Source organism: Propithecus coquereli, unplaced genomic scaffold, assembly GCF_000956105.1.
Source record: "Propithecus coquereli isolate 6110/MARCELLA unplaced genomic scaffold, Pcoq_1.0 Scaffold49, whole genome shotgun sequence".
Classification (NCBI taxonomy): domain Eukaryota; kingdom Metazoa; phylum Chordata; class Mammalia; order Primates; family Indriidae; genus Propithecus; species Propithecus coquereli.
In genome coordinates, this window is record NW_012150729.1 from 151,300 (window position 1) to 178,122 (window position 26,823).

At 40.1% G+C, this 26,823-nt stretch overlaps 1 protein-coding gene across 2 annotated transcripts in view; it reads left to right on the forward strand.

Annotated features, from left to right (window-relative positions):
- TANC1 (tetratricopeptide repeat, ankyrin repeat and coiled-coil containing 1) overlaps positions 1–26,823 on the forward strand; it is a 226,127-nt gene that overhangs the window by 61,161 nt on the left and 138,143 nt on the right. For both annotated transcript variants that reach the window (XM_012655855.1, XM_012655856.1), the window contains exon 3: positions 19,268–19,347. In XM_012655855.1, the coding sequence (XP_012511309.1) occupies positions 19,287–19,347 (61 nt within the window). In that variant the 5' untranslated portion in view covers positions 19,268–19,286. The remainder of the gene's footprint in view (positions 1–19,267; positions 19,348–26,823) is intronic.

Sequence of the window (26,823 nt, forward strand, 5' to 3'; positions counted from 1 at the left end):
TTATATGGTGTCCAGCACAGTACTTTTCCACTGAAACATTTAATATTTGTTGACCAAATGGTTAGTATTTTGGTTTACAGTTTGCATACATAGAAGTACAACTGATAAAAACTTCAGATTTTTAATAAAGTCAGACTGGCTATTTATTCTGTGTCATTGTATTCTCCTGCCTCTTATTCCCCATGAAAAACTTTGTAAAGCTTAATTACAAGCCACCTTGTAGCTCCCAAGAGACAAATAAGGGACTGCTTACAACCTACCTCACCTCAAGTGCTCCTCATAGATTGGCTTTTTGGGGTCATGTCAGTTAAAGCTGGCGTCGGTCCTGTCCCCTGCCTGTTCTGCAGACTGTCCTGTGATCTTACGCTGAGTCGTTTTGTCCTCCTCCCCCACCTGGGTTTCAAGAAGGATTTTTCTAGTTATGTGGCTTTAGGAACTCTAGGCAAGTTGCTAAACCTGTGCTCTGATTTCCATACTGTAGTCTGTGTAGGTTGTGAAACAAAAATAGCTACTTGAAGAGGTTTGGTGAGGCTGGAGGCTCCTAATGGCGGAGGTCCTTGTTCTTAGTCATCTTTTTATTTGCATTCCCTATCTCCAGTGTGTAGCATGTAGCAGGACTCAAATATTCTCTTCTTTCCCTTGAGAGAGAATCGGCTGTCTGAGAATGGAGTCTGCAGTCTGATCTTAAGTGAGCACAGCTTGAAGGACTGTGGCTGTTTGTACTCAGCTGCACACAGTTTGGGCAGAGCAGGAATCCCAGAAACACCCAGGGCAGAACGATTGATGGGGGGCACTGAAAACTCTGACCTGGATCCTTCTCTGTAGGTGTTGGACATGCTCCTCCGTAGGGGGTGGGGGGTCCAGGTTAAAGCTGCTTCCCAACCTCAGTGAGTTCTGGAGATGTCCACGTGACCTGCCCGTGTACTCCGCCATCTGTTTTGTATGACTTGCCAGCAGGATTTCATTTTCTGCACTCGCCCTTCTGCCACACCCTGCTGTCCGTGAGGAACAGAATGGCCACCTTGCTCCCCAGAACTTTGGGGGATCGTGCCAGAAGGCAGAGCTTCTCAACGGCAGGGGCATTATCAGAATTCCTGTGAAGCTTTAAAAATTAGGATAGTGGGACTCACCCCAGGTGTGCTGAACTAGAATTTGGGGAGGGGGAGTCCCTCTATACATGTTTTTTTTTTTTTCAAGCTCTACAAGAGGAGATGGTGTGCAACACTGATAGCCACATATGATAAAGAGTTTGACAGATACATGAAATTAGTGACCTGAAGATCTGAAGAAATTACCTGCTTAGATACAACAATGCCTACAAAGAGTAAGTGGTATTTTTAGGGGACATATTTTGGAATTCTCAAATATTCATATCTTTTCCTGTATATAGATGATGATACTAGTTATTCATATTTGAGATGTTTAGCTTTTTGAAAAATATTTGTATGTGGAGTAGACTTAAAAACAAAAAACTCTTTTAGCCTGAGCAGATGTTTGGGGGAATTTCTTTGAACTCCACTGACTCGTTTAACCAGTTCATACTGCCAAGCCAAACATTCCCTTCTTGTGCCATAGTATGTATCATAGAATCATTTTATAACTTAAAATTGCATGGGACATTTTTTATGATTGTAACTATATACAAAGAACAAGGAAAATGACATTGACAAGCAATTTACTAAATTCAGCAGGAGTTGAGGCTTATTTAGAAATCCAGGTGGAAATCTGCTTAAATGGAATTTTACAAAGATTTGCATATTGAAACCAAGCCTTTCTACCTGTGGTAACACATTTCTCAGAGTAACACTGAAAGAGCAGTTGAAGTGTATTGCCCTTGGAGATTTATTGGAAAGGAAATCTATTAACTTAAACATTGTTCCGCCTCCAGTTTTTGTGTGGCAGAGAATTAGCTAATTTTTTCTGCTTCCCTGGGACCAACTTTAGGAAGCAGAGAGCAGCTTAACAGCAAAGATCATGTTCAGTGGTTTTGTGGTTTTTGACTGTGTCTCTTTTGCAAATTCCTTTTCTGTGAAGGAAAACCTTGCAACCCGTTGCTATTTGAGGTTTTATTAATTTGATGGGTTTGATGGAGAATGGTGAGTTTTGAGGTTAAAGAATTTTACAGTTTAGAAGGGACCTTACAGATGGCCTAACATCTGATTTCCATTGTCTCAGCTCAACAGAAGCTGCTCTTGTTGAGGTCACAAATGGCCTCTGATCTTTAAGCCCTGTGGTTGCTTTTTTGTCCTTGACATGACTTTTCTGTAGCACTTGATACTGCTGACCACATCTCATTTGAAGCTTTCCCCTCTGGGTTCCTTTACACCATTTCTGACTGCTTTGCTTTTCATTTTATTTCCTCCTAGGTCCTGCTGTGTCTACCCTTAAATGTTCGTGTTCCCGGGGCTTTATCCATGGTGGTTTTCTTTTAGTCTGCTCAGCTTTTTTGGGGGAGACCTTACTATTTCTGCAGCTTCAGCCACCACCCGCACTTTAATGACCTCCCAAGTCTCCGAGTTCACCCTCCTCTCAAACAATCTTTTGGACATTTCTACTTGGATGACTCATAGGTACTTTTAACTCAGGATATCCCAACTGAACTCATTTCCCCCCTAATTACCGCCTGCTTCCTGCCCCCCACTCCAACCCCTTCACCCCATGCTTCTGTCCACTTTTCCCATTTTGGTCATTGGCACGACTTTCTACCCTGTCGCTCAGGCCAGAAGTTTGTGACTCATCCTTTACCCTTCCCTCAGTCAGCCCCATATTTTAATTGGTGATTAAGTTGTATCATTTTAATGTCCTAGATAAAGAAGGAAAAGGCAAACTTAAAAGTCATTCCACTAACATGTAATTATTATGTGCTCTAAAACCTTCAGCTGGGCCTGTATAGCGGGTATGATTATATGAGACAATTACGACCATTTAGGTAATACACACTTCATGCTAGGTATAGTCCTGGGCACTTGTATTATTTCTGATTTTCACAGTATTCTGAGATATGTCACCTCTGTTATAAGTGAGAAATCTAGGGTTCAGAGAGCTTAAGTACAAACCCAGAGTCACAGGGCAAGGCGTGGGTGGAGCTGAGATCTAAACCTATGGGTTGATCTACCTGACTCCAAGCTTTTGCCTTTTGGCATCGTGCCGCCTTGTCTTGTTCGTTTTCATAATGCCACAGTGCTGTTGTTAGGTTTCTTTGAGAGCAGTAAGTGGTCTTACTCAAGTTTGTATCTGTCAAATATATGTATTTTTCCTATATGATTGGTGCTAAAGACGTGACTCTTGATGGACTATATTGTCTGTGGCTCCATCTAGGTACAAGCCCTGGTTCTTCATTAGCTGTGTGTTTGCTGGGCGGCCTGAGACAGGGACAGTGGGATCGTGCTGCTGTCCTCACAGGGTTGGTTTGTGAGAATCACATGGATCACCATAAACGAAAGTACTTTAAAATTCAGGGACATTTTTGAGAATTTCTGTTCAGTTGTGGAAGTTGATATTGTCTGGTTCACATAAGCCCTCTTTTCTTCATTTATAACTGACAGCGTGTGAAAATATAAACTCCCCTGGATTTCTGATGTTCATGTTGATCAAATCACACACAGAAGAGGCAAGAAAAAACCCTTTTAATAAAGATAGTACACATAGAACTAATTTTTATTCTTAGTAAAACTACTTTAGATAAGGATATGATCTACAAAAGCTAGATGGAACCTAATTAGGTATAGGCAGGTGAATTAAAGCAGAGTCTACTGAAGTTTGTTAAGTTGATCTTGGGAGCATGGATTTGGACGTGTTTTGTTCTATACTAAAATGAACCCTAAATTGTGACTCATACTATTCTATATCTTGTTTCCTCATAGGTCCCTCCTTTTGCCCTGTTGTGAGAAGGAAACACTCTTATTTTCCTTTATAATTCTCCATTTTCCATAATATTTTGGTAACAAAGTTTGTCTAAGGAGAGAGAGTCCCTTCTAATGAATATATGACCCCATTTGTCATTGTGGAATTTAGAAATTGTTTAACTTTCTAAATCTCAATTTCCTGCAAAATCACTCTGTAAATTTGGGACAATGCTGTGTATTTTTCAGAATTGTTTTGACTGCATTCTGACAGACTACCTGATGTAGGTAGGTCCTTGGTGAGCGGTAGATTACTGTCCAAACTTAAGTAATCAAAGGCCTAAACCTTCAGATTTAAAAAAGGTTAGACTGGCCTATGAAGAAAAGATTCAGGAAGAATTTATGTAACTGACGGGGAGAGGGAAGGAGGAAGGAGACAGTCTGGAAGAGCAGTGGGTTCCAGGAGTGTGGACCCTGAGGACTGGGATCCTCTCAGCTGGGGAGCTGCACCCCAGGCCTGAGGAAGCAAACCCAGGTGGGGCCCAGCAGCCTGCCTTGCAGCATCCCTCCAGGAGCCTCTGAGGCACTTAACTGGCCTAAAGTTAGAGAATTCAGCCTGGGGGCTTCTGGAGTAGTCCCAGTAGTGGAGGGATGGTGGGAGGGAGCAAGGACGGATTAGACAGTCATTTGATTGGCTGTTTACCAGGCAGGGAAGGAGACAGTGAAGAAGGAGACAGTTCAAGTCTAGAAAGGGGTGGTGCTTACGTGCAGGCGCTTGGAACCCAGGTTGGTGAGTGGGGTCAGGAAGTAGGGGAGAGGAAGATAAGTTTAGTTTTGGATGAGTTTGGGTGGCCAGGATTGATGTCAGCAAGTTGGAAATAAAGCACTGTACCTGTAGCACCAACAAAACAACGAGGAACAGAATTGTGTTACCTGAATGGAGATAGCAGCTGAAATGAGTATTTCAATCATTTTTCCAAGGAAAATAGTACAAAGAAAAGAGAGCCAAGAATAGACTGGTGTGGAATTGGGTGTTTGGGATTATGGCATCCAGTTTCTCTTTCAGAAGGATAAGTGAAAATGTTTAGCAATACATGGCAATATAGTGTTTAATAAAACCAGATTATCAAAGCAGTGTTGTAGTTTTGACTTTTTTTTTTTTTTGAAGACACAATTTTGCCTTTTTGCCCAGGCTATTCACAAGTGATGACAGTGTACTACAGCCTCTGAATTCCTGGCCTCAAGTGATTCTCCCACCTCAGCCACCCAAGTAGCTGGGACTATGGGTATGCACCTGGAGAGTTTTGCCATAATTCTGTGTTTAGACCCCATGCTGTGTAATAGAGACTTGTCCTTGTGTGTCACTTTATCTTGGGCTCCAAGGCTTAGAGTGCCCAGGCAGGGTTTTAGTATGTGTCATTTCTCCAAAGGAGGAGGTGGAGTGAGGTGGTGGGAGCTAAGGTGTGGCTAGAGCAGGCTGCCGAGGTTCTCCAATTCTTGGTTTTCTTATCTGTTGAAAGAGGATAGTTATTCTTACCTGGTTGTGTTGTGAGGACTAATTGGGAGGCTGTCTGTGAAATAAGTGTCTCCGTCTCTGCCATTGCTTTTCTGTGTGTTTTCTTGATTTGTAGAGTAAAGGTCTTCTATTTGAACAGATTTAGAGTATTGACAAGAAGATAATTATGAAAAGTCGTAAGTCAGAGATGAATGTGGCTTTATGGTTTTCAGTGAATTATCAGTACATTGAAATAGGGGTTTTTTTTTTTTTAGGTTTGTGAGAAGGCAGAAGAGTTGGCTTGGGAAGATTTACTGCATAAAAATGAGAATCAGATATTTAAAAAAATTTTTATATCCAGCTTTGTTGCAGACTCACATGTTTTGCTATAGCAGGAATCTGTTTTGCTGAGACCATGAAAACTTAGCACATCTGTGCAACATTTTCATTATATCTAGAACAATTTCACATCCACTGTCTCTAATTCAAAGACATTCAAGAAACATGTGTCCTGTTTTCCACTGGGTTCTAATTGGGCTGTTTTTCCTTAACGGGAGGCATTTGGACCACACACTTACATTTAGGAAATGACTTTGTAACTGTGCTACATGTACAAGAATGCATAAGGAAGGATCAGTTTGGAAACTGCAGCTTCTGAATCCCCTCCACTCCTCCCCAAGAAAAGTATGTGTATATGTATACGTGCGTGTGGTTTCTGTGCTGCTTCACAGTACCGATTTTGTTCCTTAGGTCTGAGATGTGTTTCATACTGTCTATGTGTTAAGAGAAGTGATGACAGGATCGCTGATCAAAGGCTTCAGTGCAGAGTTACTAAGGGCTTTAATTGAACCTTTCGCTGGGTTTTAGAGGGGAAAAAATCTGATGTTCATACACGGCATGTGACATACCTTCAAGTGTAAAGCTTGAACTTCATAGGTTTGATTAAAGTTTTATGGGACTCCTACAAATAACATCTGTCATCTCCATGCATAGGAGTTACTCTAATTTAGCTACAGTGGTTTTTTTTTTTTCCTGTTGAGTTGGGTTTGAATGCTTTCAGTTTAGTTCAGAGCTACCATCCCAGTTCTTCCAAAACCGCATGAGGCTTGCACCTTTCTGGGAAGTTTGGCTGCTGCCACAGCTGAACTACTGAGCCAGACTTAGGTTATTTTATTAGCCTAGAGTATCATGCTCCTGCAGCTGTTGTTGTAGTTCCTAACCATGAAAACAAAAAGCATTTAAGTTACCCAGAGTCCATGGGAAATTGGCATTGGCCCAATGTAAGTCCGTGTATTTTGGATTCTGAATTATATTTATCTTCTGCGGGCATCCCCTGATTTAGGGCACGCAGCTGGGGAATGGCCTGACTGTATGAGGCAGTAGGGGCAGGAGAGGCCGAGCCTTGGGTACTGCCCTCACTAGGAAGCCTGATCCAGTTAACCAGACCATAAATACTTTTTAAAAGAGGAAGAGAGTGAGAAAGAAAGAAAACAATAAAACCAACAATTTGTGTAAACACACCTGTCCCAAATATGACACCTGGCATTTCCGTTTTTGTATGGTGTCTCACAGTGTGAATTTCTGGAGGTCTTTGTCCTGCAATGCCAGCCAGGCCTGGTTATTGTAGATGAGTTAGTGTTATAATTGGTGGTGATGGTTGATCTTGTTAAATAGAACCTTTACAGACTGCTCTGAAAACTAATCGTGGGACTTGGCACATCCTAGCAGGGCGCATGTGTGGAATACTTGATCCTGCGAATATGTGCCAATTGGTAAATTGCTGTTTTTATGAATTTCAATAGTTCCATGAGTGGGATAAAACTGTGCTACTGTTTCTCTAGAAGCACCTGAGCTGTTAGCGTAGCTTTTGGTCAGTCTAAGTAATTATTCTATTGAGTCTGATCGTCTCAGTCAGAGTCCTTAACCCTTGGGGTCATTGGTTGGCTTTCAGGGGTGCTATGGTTTGAATATGTCCCCCAAAGTTTGTGTGTTAGAAACTTAATCCCCCATGTGGGAGCTTTGCCCTCATGAGCAGATTAATGTCATTATTTCGGGAGTGGGATAGTTATCATGAGAGTGGGCTTGCTGCGAAAGCGAGTTTGGCACTCTTGCCCTTCCGCCATGGGATGGTGCAGCAAGAAGGCCCTCACCAGAACCACACCCCCTGACCTTGGACTTCTTAGCCTCCAGAACTGTAAGCCAAATAAATTATCGTTTGTAAATTACTTAGCCTATGGTATTCTGTGACAATAGCACAAAATGGACTAAGGCAGGGTGCAGGGGGAGTCTATGAACTTGGATGGAGAAAAATTTACAATTTTATTTTCACTACCCTCTAGCCAAAATGTAGCCTTTGCCTCATGCAAAATGTAGCCTTTGCTTCATCCATGAAAGTAGACAACCAGCCACGTAAGATCAACAGCACCTATGAACTTTCTCACATAGAAATTTCCAATTTTTATATCACATTGTAGAGATAGTTTAAAATATGTTCATACCATCACTGTTTTAAAAACTGCAGTAGTTATTAGACCTGCTGTGTTTTATTTATGTGTTAAGCATACATTACTGTTTCAGATTTGCTTTTTAAATATTTTGATATCTGTGTTTCAATATAATTATTAATAGTTTTCTTTGTAATCCTGTTTTCTACTTAAAAACATTCAAAAACACTCTGATTAGAGGGTACAGATTGCTGAAGCAGTCCATGGCACTTAAAAGGTGTTACAAATTCCCGCCTTGGATGGTACCCTTGTATCCTTCTCATCTTGCTTTGAAGACCAGATTTGTTAACATTAAACCTGGATTGATTTTTTTTTAAAGTCTTAACATATTTGGCTTTTGTTTTCTAGCGTGACTCGTCTTTGACTTTTTTCATCTGGAGCTCTGGTATTCCCCATTTTGGGGCTGTTGGAGTCAATTAAAAAATAAAACCATTGTCCATGCCCATGTGCCCTTTCTCACGGGCCTCTGTGAGACTGCTCAGTGCAACCCACTGTTTATTGCCAGGAATGAGATCCCTTAGAAATTTCAGATGAGAACACAGAGATTCATAGGCCGATGTCATTGCGCTAGCTGTGGGAAGAGGTGGTGCTGTGTGGTTTGCATGAATTTGGTTTAGCTCTTGACTGCACCATTGCTGCAGGCGTACCTTAATTTAGAACTTGATATCCAAAGCTAAAACCTTAAGAAGTGTTTTGGACTTTGTAAAACTGCCCAAAGAAAGAAATCGAGAGCATCAGGCCATTCCTCCCTGTATCCCATCACCTTTTAATAAGCTTTATGCAATTTGTTCATGAGAAATGGTGTGGTTTTCTGAACTCCTCTGGAATAACATAGTTCCTAACTTCCAGGTAAGTGTTAGAAATAGGAGAAGCATTGCACATATGATGCAAAGGTCTCTGCTCCAAATAATCTTCCCCATTGGCATTCTGGCCCAACTCCCAGTGTTTTCCCCCTGTGGTCTGATGCGCTCAAGAGCTTGCTCATTTTAGCATGTGTTCTGTTGCCTGGTACTTCACAATCACACATGGACAGCACTGCGGTTTAGAATAACTCTGATTAGTGGGACACCTAGCAGACCTTGAGGTACTGGACAGCAGATGTCTCTCAGTGGAGGCAGGTGCTTTTGCAGGATAGATTTGTAGAATTGGGTGTGGCTCTGGGGGTGATGGTGAGAAAGAGAGTGTGAGTGAGTGAGTGTGTGTGTGTGTCCCCATCTCAGTCTCCACAGACGATTTTTCTTCCCTTGGGCAGTTTTGCCTTTGTTTGATTTCCTTACCAGGCCCCTGGGAACTAGTGTCTCTCATTTTTATCCAAAAGAGGAGGCCCAGTAGAGAGACTGCATGGTCAGGCTCGGGAGCCACTGCCTGGATGAGGACAGAGCGGTGTGACCCTGGGCAGGTCACCAGCTTGTCTGTGCCTCTGTAGAATGGTGATTAATAGCACCTTTCTCAGAGCATAGTTGTGAAGATGAAATGACTATATCTATGCTGAGTGTCTAGAGCCGGACCTGGCATACGGTTAATGGTAAATAGGTGTTGCAGGCTACATTAGAATCACCTGGTGGCGTTAAAACACACTACATGGGGATTGAGAACTCCCATCCTAATGAAATTAGGGCCCAGGGAGGTTAAAACCTTGTTCAGAGAGTCACAAGTGGAAGAGGGATTCTGATGTCTTATGTTCTGGAGTATTAAGTGAAAGACCCATCTGTCAGCTACATAAGCAAGAGATCTTTCTGTCATGAATGGCTGCCTTTCACAGGGCATCTTTGAAGTTGTCTGACCCTTCACTTTGAGGCCAGATGCAGTGCAATTTAAAGAATTTAATTTCTTTAGATTTATATTAATAACACCAGACTCCGTTCAGCCGGCATTGATTGATTTGAGTGCTTTTTAACAGTCTGAAAAATGTCAAGTCCTCTTCTCTTTCAGTACTGAAAGCTTATCACACAATACTGTCTCCCACTCTGAGGGTTCCTTTTTCATCTGTGGCGATGTGGTGGTTTATCATCTACTGTGATTACACTGGTCTTAGGAACAAGAAATAAAGTTTTCCCTTGAAATTATAGCACCTACAGGAGGAAAAGACCTGAAATTATCCAGTCCAACAGGAAAGGGAACAATATTCCCATTAGAGAAGTCTGCGAAAGGAGAAACAACTTGTTCAAAATCACTTTGTGTATGTAATGCCTCCTACCTTTATTCAGGGAGTTGCAATTGCCATGAGTGAAGGAGGTGGTCAGTGTAAGGTGGGGATTGTAGTTCTGTTGGATGATACAAGTGAAAACCTTAACAGGAAGGAAAAGGGGAAAGAGAAGAGAGTGTAATTCTCGGAGTGTGACTGTTGTGGAGCGAACTGCCGTAACGAGGATCGGGGCTTGAGTCTCCCGGCAAACCTCACGCAGGTGCCATCCTGTGGCCCTAGCCATGTCCTCCGCAGAGCTGTGTCAGGGAGGATGAGACCACAGTTGAAGACCGTGGTTCTCCAGGAGCTGTTGGCCTCTTGGCTACTGGGGCCCGGAGTTGACGTCACCGTTCTCTCCTTTTTCCTTGGCTGGATCCGTACCCGCTGCATTCCCGCCTTCATGCAAAGTCACCTCTTTGAGGTTTGTGCTGTTCTGGTCACCTCCCTGTCCTCCTCCCTCCAGTTCACTGAGGACTTTGGAAGCAGCTGCTCAGTGCCTGAACTTTCAAGTCAGACCTGATTCAAGTCCCAGTTCCACCTTTGCTAATCCTGTGGGCTTTATCATTGTCTGGAATTGTTCCACATCTAAAATTTTAAAAATTCATTTAAAAGAACCAGATACTTTTCAGCTTCCTTCTTTGTTTATTCCAACTGTGTTCATTCTTTGATCTCTTTGAGATACTGTGTCTTTTCTCTCTGGCGATGCTACCTCTCTCTCGGCTTCCCTCCTTTCCTGTCCAGCCTTGGTTCCATGGCACACCACTCTGAGCACTCCTGTCCATGCACCTGTGCCACGAACTCCTGGTTGTGGATCAGTCCTCTCATCCTCTGGGTGGTGGTTGCTCGGGGCTGAGCGTAGAGGACGGAATTGCAGTTTCATCATTTCATTGCTTGGCCTGGTCTGCAGTCTGGTTTGGGTGACCAGAGCTGTTTAGCTGTCCTTTTCACCTAGTGCTTGCCTTCCTCCTCTACAGGGCTATTCCGAGTCCTCACTGCACCTCTCTCACCTTGTTTTTACTTTATAGAGAAAATGAAGGCCTGAGCTTTTTCAGCTTCCCACCCATATTTGTCAACGTTATTGTCTTCCTCCTCCATCATCTTGTATTTAACTCTGTGTCCTGTGTTGCTTGGCACAGAGTAGGTACTTAGGAATGTGTATAAAATGAGAAAACTGGAATTGCTAACCCAGGGCTCATTCCTTAGTTGGGAAATTAGATCGTAACCCTATTTCTGCCATTCACTGGCGCAAGAGAGTCAGGGCAGTTTCCTCCATTGCTCAGGGCCTTGCATTTTAAAGAAGGATGTTAAATTTACTTATTAAAGGATGACAGTCTGTTTTGAGGTACAGCCATTCTCTTTTAGAGTTACAGGTGGATTAAAATTATGTTTCTACATAATCATCGATTGATGTTGAAATGAGAAAATACATACTGTGCTGATTGTGGCGTGGGGGGGGTGAGGCAGGGTCGACCATGTAGGGGCTGACAGCCCAGTGGAGGAGGCAGGTATATCATCAATTAAAATATGGTTAAGAAGGCTTTTAAGAGGAGGAGCTTCTGGAGTGGGTTTTGAAGTAGGCTTGTGAAATTCCTTTGCTTTCTCTACTAGATCTAAATATCCGTGTAATATCTGAGTGGTGGCAATAGTGACAACATTGCCATTATTTTGTCTCCTAGTTAGGAGTGTTTTGCTGCCAGGGTAGGGAGGTAAGACTTGGCTGGGGAGCTCCCATGTTAGAAGGAATGGTGGGTGAGCAGCTCTGCGAGACTGGGAGCACCACCTTGCACAGTAGCCATTGCCTGGGAGGCATAATGATTATTGCCAAGATTGCTGCCCTTGGTTATTTTCCTATCTGAGCACTTCCTGGTTTTAGGGAGAATGTATTGATTTCATGTTTTGGCTTTTCTATCATTGCACTTACCCCTTCTGTGTGCATATTTGAAATACCAAAGTAAAACATTCCTGTAGCTGGCGCTTTGGAAGGCCTGATATTAAAACAGATCTTGCTATATAAATGTGCTGTTCTTCACGTATAAACCAGATACCTTTGACCATAAACTTGGGAATTAGTGTTTGGTACCACTAGAATTCTTAAATTGCTAGTCCATTTTGATTTCTCTTCCATAACAACCCTGCTACTCATTTATTTAAAGGCATTTATTTAGTGTTGTATTTAAGGTACTTTGCTGGATGCCATGGGGATTTGTAGAGTTCAACATTTTTCATCATGATTTGGATGGATAATCATCTCAGTATAAAGTAGGTTATAGAATTAGAGAAAAGATGTATTTTGGCCCCCCTGGCCTGCGAAGGCTTTATGGAGGAGATAATGTTAAAAGTTGGACTGAACAAATCCCTTCACAGATATATAAAAATGACTTGTACGCAGAAGCAAGTAACTTCTTCCTATTTTCCTCCAAAGGTGAAATTTCCTTTCTCCCAAGTAGTTATCAAAATGAAAACATCTTTAAACAAACTTGTGTATAGTAAATTTTCTAACAATTTGAAATACTGGCTTGGAAGAGTCAGATTTATTTTTTCTAAGAAACTCTTCCTAAAACAACTTATGTAAATATTAATGTATCTTCCTACAGAATATTTTAAATATACACTGAAGATGATTTTATCATAATAAGGAGTTTCTACTTAATTTGTACATCAGAACTTAAGCATTTAAGTTGAAACTTCATGCTCAGAACTCTTAAATTCACATTACTTGTGACTATAAATTTATGCTTTTTAATAACTGATATTCAAATCTGAAGTCTTTTTACCTAAGACAGCTATAAAGAAAAGGACAGTAGAATTAGAGATTCAGTTTGTAGAATGGGTTTGAATAAAGAAGACAGAATGGTTGGGTCTATGTGTCCTAGAGCAGCAGTCCCCAACCTTTTGGGCACCAGGGACCTGTTTCATGGAAGACAGTTTTTCCACGGACCGAGGGAACGGGAGTGGGGCGGGGAATGGTTTCGGGATGATTCAAGTGCATTGCGTTTATTGTGCAGTCAAACCTCTCTGCTAATGATAATCCATATTTGCAGCCACTCCTAGCGCTAACATCACCATCTCAGCTCCACCTCAGATCATCGGGCATTAGATTCTCATAACTCGTGCACAACCTAGAGATCCCTTGCATGTGCTGTTTACAGTAGGGTTTGCACTCCTATAAGAATCTAATGCCCCTGCTGATCTGAAAGGAGGCAGAGCTTATGGGGTGATGTGAGATGGGAGTGGCTGTAAATACAGATGAAGCTTCCTTAGCTCACCTACTGCTCACCTCCTGCTGCGGCCCAGTTCCTAACAGGCTACGGCCCGAACTGGTCCACGGCCCCGGGGGTTGGGGACCACAGTCCTAGAGAATAAATTATAGTTTAATTGTGCCATATTTTCCAGCCAAGCAAATTAAGCAAAACCAAACCCCAATTCTTATTATCAGAATTGCTTTCTGGTTGTTTTAACACTCCCTCCCCCTCTTTTCTGGTTGAAGCCTCTGAATCTTGGAGAAATTGTGTTACTTGTTCACAGTCACATTGGCTAGGTCTCTTGATTCCTAGGGTTTCTCTACTACAGGGGGGGAAAATGTGAGAGAGATCCTGGAATTTCAAAAAGTCCTTAAGCTTTGGTTTTTCCCAGCCTCCTGGGAGCTCCTAAAGAATGTTGAGGCATGGCTCTTGCTTTCAGGAAGCTTCTGTATGCAGGGTTTCCCAGGAATCTTCAGCCAGCAGCCAGTGCTCCCTCTAGCTGGCCTCATTGTTTCCTTTCGTGGTCTCTATTCTGCTTTGTTTTCTCCTATTTGCTCTATTCTCTATTATTTATCCTGTAGGCTGCTTCAGACTCCTTACTACCACCACCCATTTCCTTTCTTTTGATAAAGTACTAAATCTTGCTAACACAAAGAAAAGTTCTAAAGGCATCATACTGAAGACTATGGCTGTTAGTTAGATGAGTCAAATTAGGCTTAAAAAAACTTTTCGAGCTCCTAATATTGAGGATGTTTTCAGTGTCTCACCCTTCTTTGAAGCAAAAATATTTCTTACTATGTGCACCTTAGTTTCCAGTGTTTCACTTGTAAATATCACTACTCTAGCTGTATTATTTATTTTGACAAAAGAAAGGAGGCATCTTCAGAGAGAGGTTTGCTTTGAGGCCTGATCAATGTTTTGATGGGAGAAGCTCCTTCAATCAGAGCATGTACAGAACATGTGAGTTTAGGGATTCGGGGTTACCGGCCTGAGATTTTAAGGTTAATTCAGGTGTGGACGTGAAGAGATATCATTAAATGGAGCATTTTTCTCCCAAATATCTCATTGCCTTTGATGTCACATGGATTTAACTGAGGTTTCTTGCATTCTTTGCGAATGAGACTATATAGGAATGTTCTTTGTCAATTATAAACTGCTATAAATGTTTGTTGATTGCTTGATTTGGAGGGAATCGCTCATCTGTGTTCATTGCAGCCTGGTTAAATCTGTCAACAAATACTGAGAACAGAGTGGGTGCAAAGCCTGTGTTCTGGCTTATGTTTGTATCTATTAAAGAATAAACATAGTCCTTGCCCTCAGCTCCCAGCTTCCACTCGAAGTTGTGTAAACAGGCAGTATGGCCCTCCAGAAGTGCAACATTTTCCCCCCGAGGAAAAATTAATTTGTTTATTTAATATTCTTCTTTTCAATTTAATTTGATTTTTTAAATTGACAAATAATTGTACATATTCATGGGGTACATAGTGATTATTGGATACATATAATGTATAGCGATCAGATCAGGGTAATTAACATATCCCATCTTCTCAAATATTGTTTGTGTTGGGAACATTCAGTATACTCTTGCTAGCTATTTGACACTATATATTATTATTAATGATAGTCATCCTACAGTGATATGGAACACTAGGACTTATTCCTCCTATCTAGCTATGCTTTTATATCCTTTAACAAATTTAATGCTAGTGCTTTCTATGATTTCAGGCAGGGTGGTCATGGTTACAATATTGTCATTGTGATTGCAAGGTGAAATAAATTTTTGTCTTGTTTTGGAATCATCTCACTGGTTTATCTAGGATGCTTTTTTGCTATATTCTATATACCAGTGTAACACCCTATGCAGAATCCTGACACATAATGTGGAGAGGTTGTACCTGTCCCCAAAGATTTGATGTGCTAAAGGAGAAATACCAAAAGTAAAAGAAAGCTTTTGATGTTGATTTAATTTCTTTTGTAACTTAGAGGCTAGTTTTCCTCTTGTTGGGGCCCAGAACACGATATCCCAAAATACGGTACCTTGGCAGTTGAGAGAACTGCAGAAGCAAGAAGGCCACTCTAACCTCCTCCCACCTTTGTCCCCTGAAGCATGGTCATAAAGTAATTCTCTGATCTATCTCACTTAAAAGTAGGTTATGGAAGTCCCCCATTCCAAGGGGGTCCTGCCCTAACACACAGGCCTTGCTAAATCCCCAAACCCCACTTACTACCATTAGGTCATACTTTTACACGACTGTCCATTCTTCGTTGAACCTAAGCATAAAAACACAGGTTCCCTGGGACTTTGGGTCTGCATTTTTGAAGGCTCTTATGTCACATAAAACTTTGGTTAAATAAATTTGTTATGATTTTCTCTTGTTAATCTGTCTTTTGTTATAGGGGTATCAGCCATAAACCGTGCCATGAATGAGGAAGAGATATTATTTTCTCCGCTGTACTCTGTTACTCAAGAGTACTTAATTTAAAGAAATGACAGCTGACATTTTCTACTTTTTCAAAGACTTATTCTTAAGTATTTGAATCCAGCCACATATTTGTTCTACTTGCTGTCGCAGAGGCTAAGGTTTTATGAGGCAGAACTTGAAGGATTCTTTTTGGCCAGCATTTGAATCATACCTGTGCCTTTGGTCTGTAATATATACATGTAAAAAAGGACATTTCTTTTATGCTACGATACTTGTCCATAAGTACTTCCTCACCACACATATGGCTCTCTGGTAGCAACTTGATAGCTCTGCCAGTTTCTTTTCAGTGTGTTGGGCTTGCCATTTAATCATTTGGGTCTAAGTTACTGTGTCTGGAGGGCTGGGTTACATCATTTCTATTTGGTTCCCGTCCATGACAGGTCAGTGTTCACCCTTTCGGGGGGGGAAAATGGCAATGGTTGCAGTTGCTGTGGGAAGGGAAGTGTGTGGTGGTGCAGGGAAGGAGAGCCTGCTGGCTGCCACCCAGGTGGGCTTCAAGGTGGCATTCCCATTGAGGGCTTTACCATTGTCTTCCTTTTGGTCCTCAAAGAGGGGGTCAGAAGCTCACGATTCTCCACTTCTTAAATGGATGACTCACTTGGCAAAGGGACACCCTTTAACAAAGCTCACAAGAGCTTTTGTTTAAAGCTAGAGCACTGGTTTATTAATTTACTTCCAGAATCATATCTGTCAACAGGCCAAACAGTTGTGTTGACTGGACCAGCACCCTCTCTCCCTACCGTTGGCAGGCTAAGAAAGGAGCCAAGTTCTGTGTGCCTCTCTGTGAGAACGGAATTAGAACAAAGGGAAGTAGTTGCATCATGCCAATGTTTAATAGAACCCAGCTCCTATAGCCTGATGCATCCACTTCCAGAATTGGATGTGGGGGAGTGTGTTTTTAAGTACATAGATACTGTCAGGTATGCTCGGTAATCGTCTCTGGAATATATCTCCGGTCTTGGCCCCTCCAGCCTGTTATGACAGCTGCTATTTCTGACCATCCACCTTCAGATGGACACAGTCTTTAGTTGATGAATATCAAGTTCCCATTATGGGTTTTAGGTCACAGACTTCCAGGTGACTTTGTATAGCTCCGCTCTGATCTATTAATCTCAGAATTTAACTTGCTGGGAAGGCTTACTTCTTTCCTTTCCAGTTCATGTATGGTGGGGAGGGTTCTTTATTTTTGCACTCAGGTCTGACTGGGTTAAAGTTTCTCCAGGTCACAGTTTGAATAGCTTTTAGAATATAAAATTTAAGCTCTTTGTCTTGAGTTTCTATTTATGGAAGAAAACAAGAACTGGAAGAAAAAATTACGGCAGATATTTGATAGCCTCTTTCACTTAAGACCACTGACGTGGAAGATGTAACTATCCTGAAAACAGCTGAGCTTCTCAGAGTAGGCAAACAAGGTGTCTGGGATGAGATGCGGAAGTCAGTGTCATCTAGTCTTTGCACTGTGGGATGCGTACTCTGAGTGGCAGGGTAGGTCTGCTGCAAATTGATGATGACCTGGGTGATTAATCAGGGGCAGCTTCATGGACATGGCGGGGCCTGAGCTGGTCAGTGATCAAGGTAATACAGGGCTGTGGGAGAGTTCACCAAGGTGTGTGCAGGGAACCTTGGACAAGCTTTGACAGCATTGCTCTGTCGATATTTTTCTTTTATAAGTATGTCGTCTTTGCTAAGTTGCAAACCCAAAAGGTTGGTTGATTTGAAGAAGAAAATGTCTGTGTTTACCAGGCATCTATTTATTTATTATTTTATTTTGTATACTATTTTTTATGCTACAACATTTTGCATTGTTTCGTTCAACTGTGACTCTTCAGAGAAATTTGTGTTACCGTAGTTCCCCTCGTGGAAGCTCCCTGTGGCCCTCTTCCAGATTTCGCGTTTGCCCTTTAGGTGAAACCTAGCTCTTTTCACCAGGGTTCATTCAAAAGAAAGAATTAGGCTCTAAGCCCTACTCCTTTTGTGTGTAAAGACTTGTTTGTAAGATGATTTAACCCTGATAACCTTCAGTATGGCTTTCTTCAAATTATACTTAAGAAATTATTCTCCTACTATCTCTCAGTTTTGTTTGTTTGATCGCTGTTGCCCAGAGTTTTCATTAGTCTGGAAAGAGAGGCTGGCCTGCTGGAGTGGAGGAAGGCAGCCCCTTGCTGGGAGCCTGCACATGTGGATTCTGGCCCCGCTGTTAATTAGCTGCATGACCCGTGGGCAAGTCAGCCTCCCTGGGTCTCTCTGTTTCTTCATCAGTAAAACAAAGGGCTTGGAAAAATAAATACAGGCCTGGACCGAATGATAAGAAAGGTCACCCCTTGCTACATTGTGTGATTCTGTGAATGGCAGCACATTTCAGTGGGGACCCCACAACACCTCTGTTCACTCTGGGGGTTGAGAGGTGGTCTGGGGTCGGTGTTACACTGAAGCACGCCAACTAGGCAAGTCTGGGAGCCCTCCTGAGTGCATTTCTCCCTCCTGCCCCCATCCTCTGTTCCTCTCTCCCTTCTCCCCGCCCCCACCTTCCTTCCCTTCCCCTCTCCTTGCTTGTCTGTTTACGAGTAACTTCCTCGCCTTCTGCTTTCCTCTCTTAGTGCATTAGCAAAGGTGTGATGGGTTAACACAACCCACTAAGAGTTGTTACTGTTTGGGGTTGTCCAGCTATGTCATCTGAGTTGCTAGTGGGGGGAGAGAGCTAAAGGAGGCTAGCTTCATGATGGAAATAATGGTGCTTTTGTCTGTCTCTTGTTGTGGAGATGGTTTCATGTTTCATCTTAGGCCTGGGCCATTGTGGTGTTTTCACAAGCTCAAAACAACCCTGCTTAAAAATACAGTTCATTATTTAAAGGATTTGGCCATAATGCCATAGGCCTATTCTGCTCACCTTCCCGCTCCCAACACCCCAAGGTCATAACTATATATAGTAAAAACCCATTGCAGTGTGTGCTGTTTAATCAGCTCCCTTGATCAGGGTTAAAATGTGTTCCCACTGTATTTATTTTGCAACTGTTTATAAGATATGCTTCATTTCATAACCTTCCAAAATGTTTTTCTTGTAGTTGTATAATTAGTAACACCTGTAAAACATTGCCTTTGACCACATAGCTTCCTTCTTAACCATTATCTTTTTGATTCTGTGTTTTAGTATTTTCTTCTTTTGATGAACTAAGATCAGGAGACAGTATTTCTGTGCCAAATCTCTTACAGTACTGTACCCAGGTTTAGCCTCATAACCTTAATTAGATGTGGAATGCCAAGAATGCACTATTATGTTTTTTTAACTTTTACAACAAGACAGTGAATTTCTGATTACTTCATTGTAAGTTACAAAACATTCCTCATGTGTTTAGCATTCAGTTTCCCATCACAGTTTATTCACAGAAAATTAATGTAAAACTCAAGGTACCTTCATAATATCCTGAGCAATCTGCTTTAATACCAGTTACTTCTTATGTCAATATGCAAGTTATTACGCAAGAACCTTTAATTGCTCTTCTCTCCTTTTCTCTTTAGAAACAAAAGAGTGTTGAAAATGTTAAAGGCTGTGCTGAAGAAGAGCCGAGAGGGAGGAAAGGGAAGCAAGAAGGAAACAGGTATGTGTAGGAGAATGAGCTGACTCACTCCAGGCTGGGTAGGTTCACTGCTTTGGGAATAGGTCAGAGAGGGTGACCTGGTTAGAACAAACAGCAGACTGGAGGCTATGAGAAATGAAAAAAAATATATATATTCAAAATATTAAGAGAGTATAAATAAACTCATTGTATAATGCTGAAGTCAGGGGTTTTGGTGTGCCTGTCACCAGGATAGTGTTCATTGTACCCAATAGGTAAGTTTTTATCCCTCATCTCCCTTCCTTCCACCCCTCCTTCTTGGTTTCCAATGTCCTTTACATCTTTTTATGACTGTGTGTGCCCATGATTTAGCTCCCACTTCTTAGTGAGAACATGTGATTGTTTCTCTATTTCTGAAATACTTAGGATAATGGTCTCCAGTTCCATCCAAGCTGCTGTAACAGACATCATTTCATTCCTTTTCATGGCTGAGTAGTACTCCGTGAGATATATATACACCACATTTTCTTTACCCACTCATCCATTGATAGGCACTTAGGTTGATTCCGTATCTTTGCAGTTGTGAATTGTGCTGCAGTAAACGTTTGAATGCAGGTGTATTTTTGATCAAATGATTTCTTTTCCTTTGGGTAGATACCCAGTAGTGGGATTGCTGGATCAAATGGTAGGTCTAATTTTAGTTCTTTGAGGAATCTCTATACTGTTTTCCAGAGGTTATACTAATTTGCAGTTCCACCAACGGTGTATGAACGTTCCTTTCTCTCTGGATCTGTGCCAGCATCTATTATTTTTTGACTTTTTTAATAATGGCCATTCTGACAGGTGTAAAGTGTTATCTCACTGTGGTTTTAATTTGCATTTCCCTGATGATTACTGATGTTAAACATTTTTTCATATGTTGCCCATTTGTCTATCTTCTTTTGAAAAACTTCCGTTCATGTCTTTTGCCCACGTTTTTTTTTTTTTTGAGACAGAGTTTTGCTCTTTCGTGCAGTGGTGTCATCGTATATCACTGCAACCTCAAACTCCTGGGCTCAAGCGATTCTCCTGCCTCAGCCTCCTGAGTACCTGCAACTACAGGCATGCGCCACCATGCCTGGCTGATTTTTCTGTTTTTTGTAGAGATGAGGTCTCACTCTTGCTCAGGCTGGTCTCAATCTTCCCGTCTTGGCCTCCCAGAGTTCTAGCATTACAGAATTGAGCCTCACTGTTCCTGACCCTTTTGCCTACTTTTTGAAAGGGTTGTTTGTTTTTTTCTTGCTGACTTCTTTGTACATTCTGGATATTAGTCCTTTGTCAGATGTATAGTTTGTGAATATTTTCTCCCATTCTGTAGGTTATCTATTCACTCTGCTAATTATTTCCTTTGCTGTGCAGAATCTCTTTAATTAAGTCCCATTTATTTATTTCTGTTGCTGCTGTATTTGCCTTTGGGATCTTAGTTATAAATTCTTTTCCTACACCTATGTCTAGAAGAGTTTTTCCTATGTTTTCTTCTAGAATTTTTACGGGTTCATGACTTGCATATAAGTCTTTAATCCACCTTCAATTAATTTTTTTATATGGTGATAGATAGGGGTCCTATTTCATTCATCTGCATGTGGCTATCCAGTTTTCCCAGCACCATGTATTGAATAGGGTATCATTTCTCCAGTGTATGTTGTTGTCTGCTTTGTCGAAGAACAGTTGGTTGTATCTATATGGTTTTATTTCTGGGTTCTCTATTCTGTTCCATTGGTCAATGTCTCCATTTTTATACCAGTACCATGCTGTTTGGGTTATTATAACCTTGTAGTATAATTTGAAGTCAGGTAATGTGATGACTCCAGATTTGTTCTTTTTTTTAAGATTGCTTTGGCTATTCTGGCTCTTTTTCTGGTTACAAATGAAGGTTGGGATTATTTTTTCTAGGTCTTTGAAATATAATGTGGTATTTCGAAGGGAATTGCATTGAATCTGTAAATCACTTTGGTCAGTATGGACATTTTAACGATGTTGATTTTGCTATTCTATGAGCATGGGATGTTTTTTCATATGTGTCATCTACGATTTCTTTCATCAGTGTTTTGTAGTTCTCCTTGTAGCTATCTTTCACCTCCTTGGTTAAGTATATTCCTAAGTATTTTATTTTCTTTGTTGCTATCGTAAATGGTATTGAGTCCTTGATTTGACTCTCAGCTTGTCTGTTATTAGTATATAGAAGTGCTACTGATTTGTGTACATTGATTTAGTAATGTGAGCTTTTGCTGAATTTATTAATTCTAGAAATCTTTTTGTGGAGTGTTTAGGGTTTTCTAGATACAAGATCATATCATTAGCAGACAGGGATAGTTTGACATCCTCTTTCCTGATTTGGATGCCCTTTTTTCTTTCTCTTGCCCGACTACTCTGGCTTGGGCTTCCACTACTATGGTGAATAGAAGTGGTGACAGTGGGCACCCTTGTCTTGTTCCAATTCTTAGAGGGACTGCTTTCAACTTTTCCCCGTTCAGTATGATGTTGGCCATGGGTTTGTCATATATGGCTTTTAGAATTTTGAGGTATGTTCCTTTATGCCTAGTTTATGGAGGGTTGTTATTGTCATGAAAGAGTGCTGGATTTTATTGAATGCTTTTTCTGCATCTGTTGAGATGATCATATGGTCTTTGTTTTTGTGATGAATCACATTTATTGATTTGTATATGTTGAACAATACTTGCATCCCTAGGATGAAACCCACTTGATTGTGGTGAATTATCTTTTTGATGTGCTGTTGAATTTGGCTTGCTAGGATTTTGTTGAGGATTTTCTCATCTTTGTTCATAAGGGATATTAATCTGTAGTTTTCTTTTTTTGTTGTGTCCTTTCCTGGCTTTGGTATCAAGGTGATACTGGCTTCACAGAATGAGTTAGGGAGGATTCTCTCTTTCTTGATGTTATGGAATAATTTCTGTAGAACAGGTACCTGTTCTTTGTAGGTCTGGTAGAATTCGGCTATGAATCCTTCTGGTCTAGGGCTTTTTTTGTTGGGAGATTTTTTATTGCTGCCTCAGTCTTGCTGCTAGTTTTTGGTCTGTTCAGGGTTTCTGTTTCTTCCTGATTCAGGCTCGGGAGGTTGTGTGTTTCCAGGAATTTATTCATATCCACTAGATTTTCTAGTTTGTGTGCATAGTGGTTTTTGTAGTATTCACAGGTGATATTTTGTATTTCTGTGAGATCAGTTGTAATGTCTCCTTTTTCATTTCTAATTGAGCTTATTTGAGTCCTTTCTCTTCTGTTTCTGGTTAATCTGGCTAGTTGTCCATTGATTTTATTTTTTTGAAGAACCAACTTTTTGTTTCATTGATCGGTTGTATTTTTTTTGGTTTCCAATTCGTTTAGTTCTGCTTTGAGCTTTATTCTTTTCTTCTACTGGCTTTGGGTTTGGTTTATTCTTCTTTTTCTAGTTCCTTGATATGTGACATTAGGTTGTTAATTTGTGATCTTTTTGATGTAAGTATTTAAAGCTATGAACTTTCTCCTTCACACTGCTTTTTCCGTATCCTGTAGATTTTTGAAAGCTTGTGTCCCCTTTGTCATTCAGTTCGAAGAATCTTTCGAATTCCCTCTTAATTTCATAATTGACCCAAGGATTGTTCAGCATCACATTGTTTAATTTCCATGACTTTTTGTGGATTTGAGAGTTTCTCCTGGAATTGATTCTAGTTTTATATCATTAGAATAAAGCTAGTGGTCTGAGAAGATACATGGTATCATTTAGATTTTTCTGATTTGCTGCCACTTGTTTTGTGGCCTAAGATGTGATCCGTCCTCCCGTGTGCTGATGAGAGGAGTGTACATTCTGTAGTTTTGGGGTAGAATGTTCTGTAAATGTCTGTTAGGTACATTTTTTCTAGAGTCCCAAGTTAAGTCCAGTGTTTCTTTGTTGGTTTTCTGCTTTGATTGATGAAAAATATTTCTGAGCTTTCTTATGAGAAGTGACTTTGAGAATTGAGTTTGGGTGTGAATTAATCCTTCCCCAGAAGACTGTAAAGGTTCATAATTTTAACGGGTCCTTCAAATCTGGAGGGAGTCAAAGCTAAAGACATTGAGGGATAGCAGGTGTGTTCAGGAATTTGGTTTCTAGAAAGCCTTTTCCCTTTTCCCACATGCAATTACATTTTATATGTTTGACCAACTGCTGGCTGACTGGTCCTCATCTTTTTGGGTATCAAATTTTACTCCTAACAGGTGTAGCCCCACTTAATGCCAGACTGCTAGTTTTCATAATGATGAAAGCTACTTAATTTAGCTTGGATTTCATTCTCGTTTGTAGAGTTCTGGTGCATGTGGTCATTGTGACTCTAATAGCATTACATTCCATGTGATAACCTCCTCTAAGGTTATTTTGGTGAACACTCAGTGCTATACTCTTGCTAGAAAAACTACGTATTGTCTAACTATTGCACAATAAAAATCTGTTAGCGTGAGTTGACTTTCCTGAAATGTTGCATTTCACCCTGTAAACTCATGTTAATCCAGTCTCGTTGGAGAGTGGATGGTTTTTTGAGTTATTATATATCGAATAACATTTCAGTTTTAATTTTTGTTAAAAGTATGTTGTTACTGAAACAACATGAAATTATCGTTAACTCTTTAATTCAAAAGATCTTGTAACGCCTTCTTCTAATATTGTTAATATTTCCTGTTTCCGTACTTACGTAAGAGGATAAGTGGATTTCTACACTTTTTGGTTATATAGAACTTAGACAAAATTTCTGTTTATTACTAATTATTCCTTAAGTCTGCAGAATGGCAAACTCAAGGTAGAGCCTTTCTTTTAAGGTTGCCAATAAGATTCCATTATCAGCTTCTCATCAATGCCTGGGTAAGCAGACACAAAGAAAAGAAGAAACCAGTTTTTAATGATATAAACAGGAGACCATCGTTAGCTCTTAACCTTAGAAAATCAACCCTTAGCTTTGAATAATTAATTAGAATTGTTACTATGGAGAAATTTCAGTTCACATAATTTCTATCCAGGCAGACATTCACCCTCTGCTGGATCAAGGCCAAAATGTCTTTCTCATTAGTTTTCTGAAAGCTGTTTTAAAAAAAAAAAGACAACCCCAACTTTTTTCAGTTTTGGCTCATCTGACACCAGTCCTAGGAACCTTTTTATCTGCTTCTCTAGAAGCCTTTGTAATTTCCAGGGTAAAGTTAGATCCCAGGCTGTCTGTTAGGCAGAAGCTGCCAACTGTGGATTATTTTCTCAGGGTCAGGGTCCCTAAGCCAAAACTCCCTAGTCAGTAAGTCTTTCAAAACAGACCTACCATCGTCTTTGACCAATGCCAGACTCATGTGAAATAACAATATATTAATGATCTTTAGCACCCCTGCCTTTCATACTAGCCAAACAGACACATAGTTTGTGTTTGAAACTTTTCCAGTTTCAGAGCATGTGATTTGGGGTTTATTTCTCCCTTTGGTCTTTAAATGCAACTACTGCTTTTTTGGAATTATTTCTTCATAATAATTCCCACCCTGTGGCTTTTTCACTAATATAAACCAACTTGAAAGAGCAATGGGAACGTTTCTCATAAAACATCTGTATGGTATATGCTTTTTTGCTCTTAACTAGAACCTGGTTGTATTAGGTTAGGAACAAAGCAGATGGAATTTTAAATCCTGATGAAGTTATGTCACAAGATGATTGGGGAAAGTACTTGGAAATTTGACCACTCATATGTTGAGTTCTGTGCCAACTCTCATTATATGAGTAAATCATAGCTAAGTTTCTCTATAAATTAAAGCTGGCTAATCTGAGACTGCTCTGAAATTTGGGTAATAATGTCTCCTGCAATATGGAAAAATTTTGCTCTACTGTTTCCAATTAAAAACAAAGACACAAAATTCATTTTTATGTACTTGAACTTGCAATCATAGAAATTAAGGAAATATTTATGTCTAAAACGTTGAGTTCTGTTTTTCATATCCTTTGTTGATTGTTTTTACAGACAATCATTTACTACACTTTTATGTTATACCTATTTTGAGAATTTGGAAAACATAATCACTGAGTCAAATTTAGTATTATTCAAAAGAAACCAAATATTTTTCAAAAGTATTGAAAAGTTATCGCCTCAACAATCCCTAAAAGAACATGTCACATGTATCTACTGTAAACTATTGGTAAAATTTTAGCAGGTAGTGAAATTCAAGTTATATATATATATAAGGATATTTGAAATGTTATATACAGTGAGATTTGAACTATTGAAAACATTGAGTAAGCTCTAAAATAATTAGCAAAATTTTTTTTCATGATTATTATTATTTTTTACCTAGGAAATGCTTATAGCTAGGCAAAAAAGTGCTTTTTGGAGGCTGTAGAGGCATGTTGGAGAATGCGATATTGAAAACTTTAAAATGTTTTTTCAGCAAGCACATTCAACTTGTTTCTGCTTTTCCATCAGTGCAAATGATTACTATATTTTTCTTGACCTTGAGTTAGGCCTAAGGGAGCAAAAATCAATATTAAACCATAATGTGGGGAGGGCCAGACGAGGGCATCTATTTTTTTCTCTGCCTGCTTTATGTTAGGGCCTTGATCTAAAACAAGCAAATGAGGTTCTGTGTTTGTTTCGAAGCTCTCCAGAGAGGATGTACAACCTTTACCACATGTTTCACCATTTTAAGTGACCTTTACTATCAGAAAATATTCATGTTACTATTATTAAACTGTTACTTAGTTTAAAAATTAAATAATTACTGCACTCTTAAGATTTGGAGTGTTCTGATATCAAGTCTGGACCTAGTAAGAGTTTAGAGTGGAAACAGCCACATAGAAAGTTAATATCTTTTCTGTATAGCACCACTGTTTAGAAAATGAATAGAAAAAAAGTTCCATTTTACAGTAGTAACAAAAGCTATAATGATCAGCCTAAGAAGAAATTTGCAAGCGTTATATTGAAGAAAATGATAAAACTTTACTCAAGGACTTAGAGGAAGTCCAGAATATAAATGGGAACAAATACTGTATTCCTGAATAGGCTGATTGATTTTTTTAAACTGACTGCCTCTTCCTTAATTATCTATATATTCCATTTAATCCCTGATGCAATCCCAATTATTTGTTTTAAAATACTTTATTTTTAGGACAGTTTTAGGTTCACAGCAAAATTGATTGGAAGGTACAGAGATTTGCTCTTACATATGCATAGCCTCCCCCATTATCGACATTGCCCCCGAGAGCGGTACACTTGTTACAACCAGCAAACTTATATTGACACATTATCATCACCCAAAGTCCATAGTTTACATTAGGGTTCACTCTGGTGTTGTAATACATTTAATGGATTTGGATGAATGTTTAATGACCTGCATTCACCATTATAGTATCATGCAGAGTAGTTTCATGGCCTTAAAAACCCTGCCCCCCCCTTTTTTTAACACAACATAAAATTGATTTAAAAATTCATCTGGAAAAGAAAATGCTTAAGGAAAGTCAAAGAAGATTTGAAAATGTAGTGCAGCTGC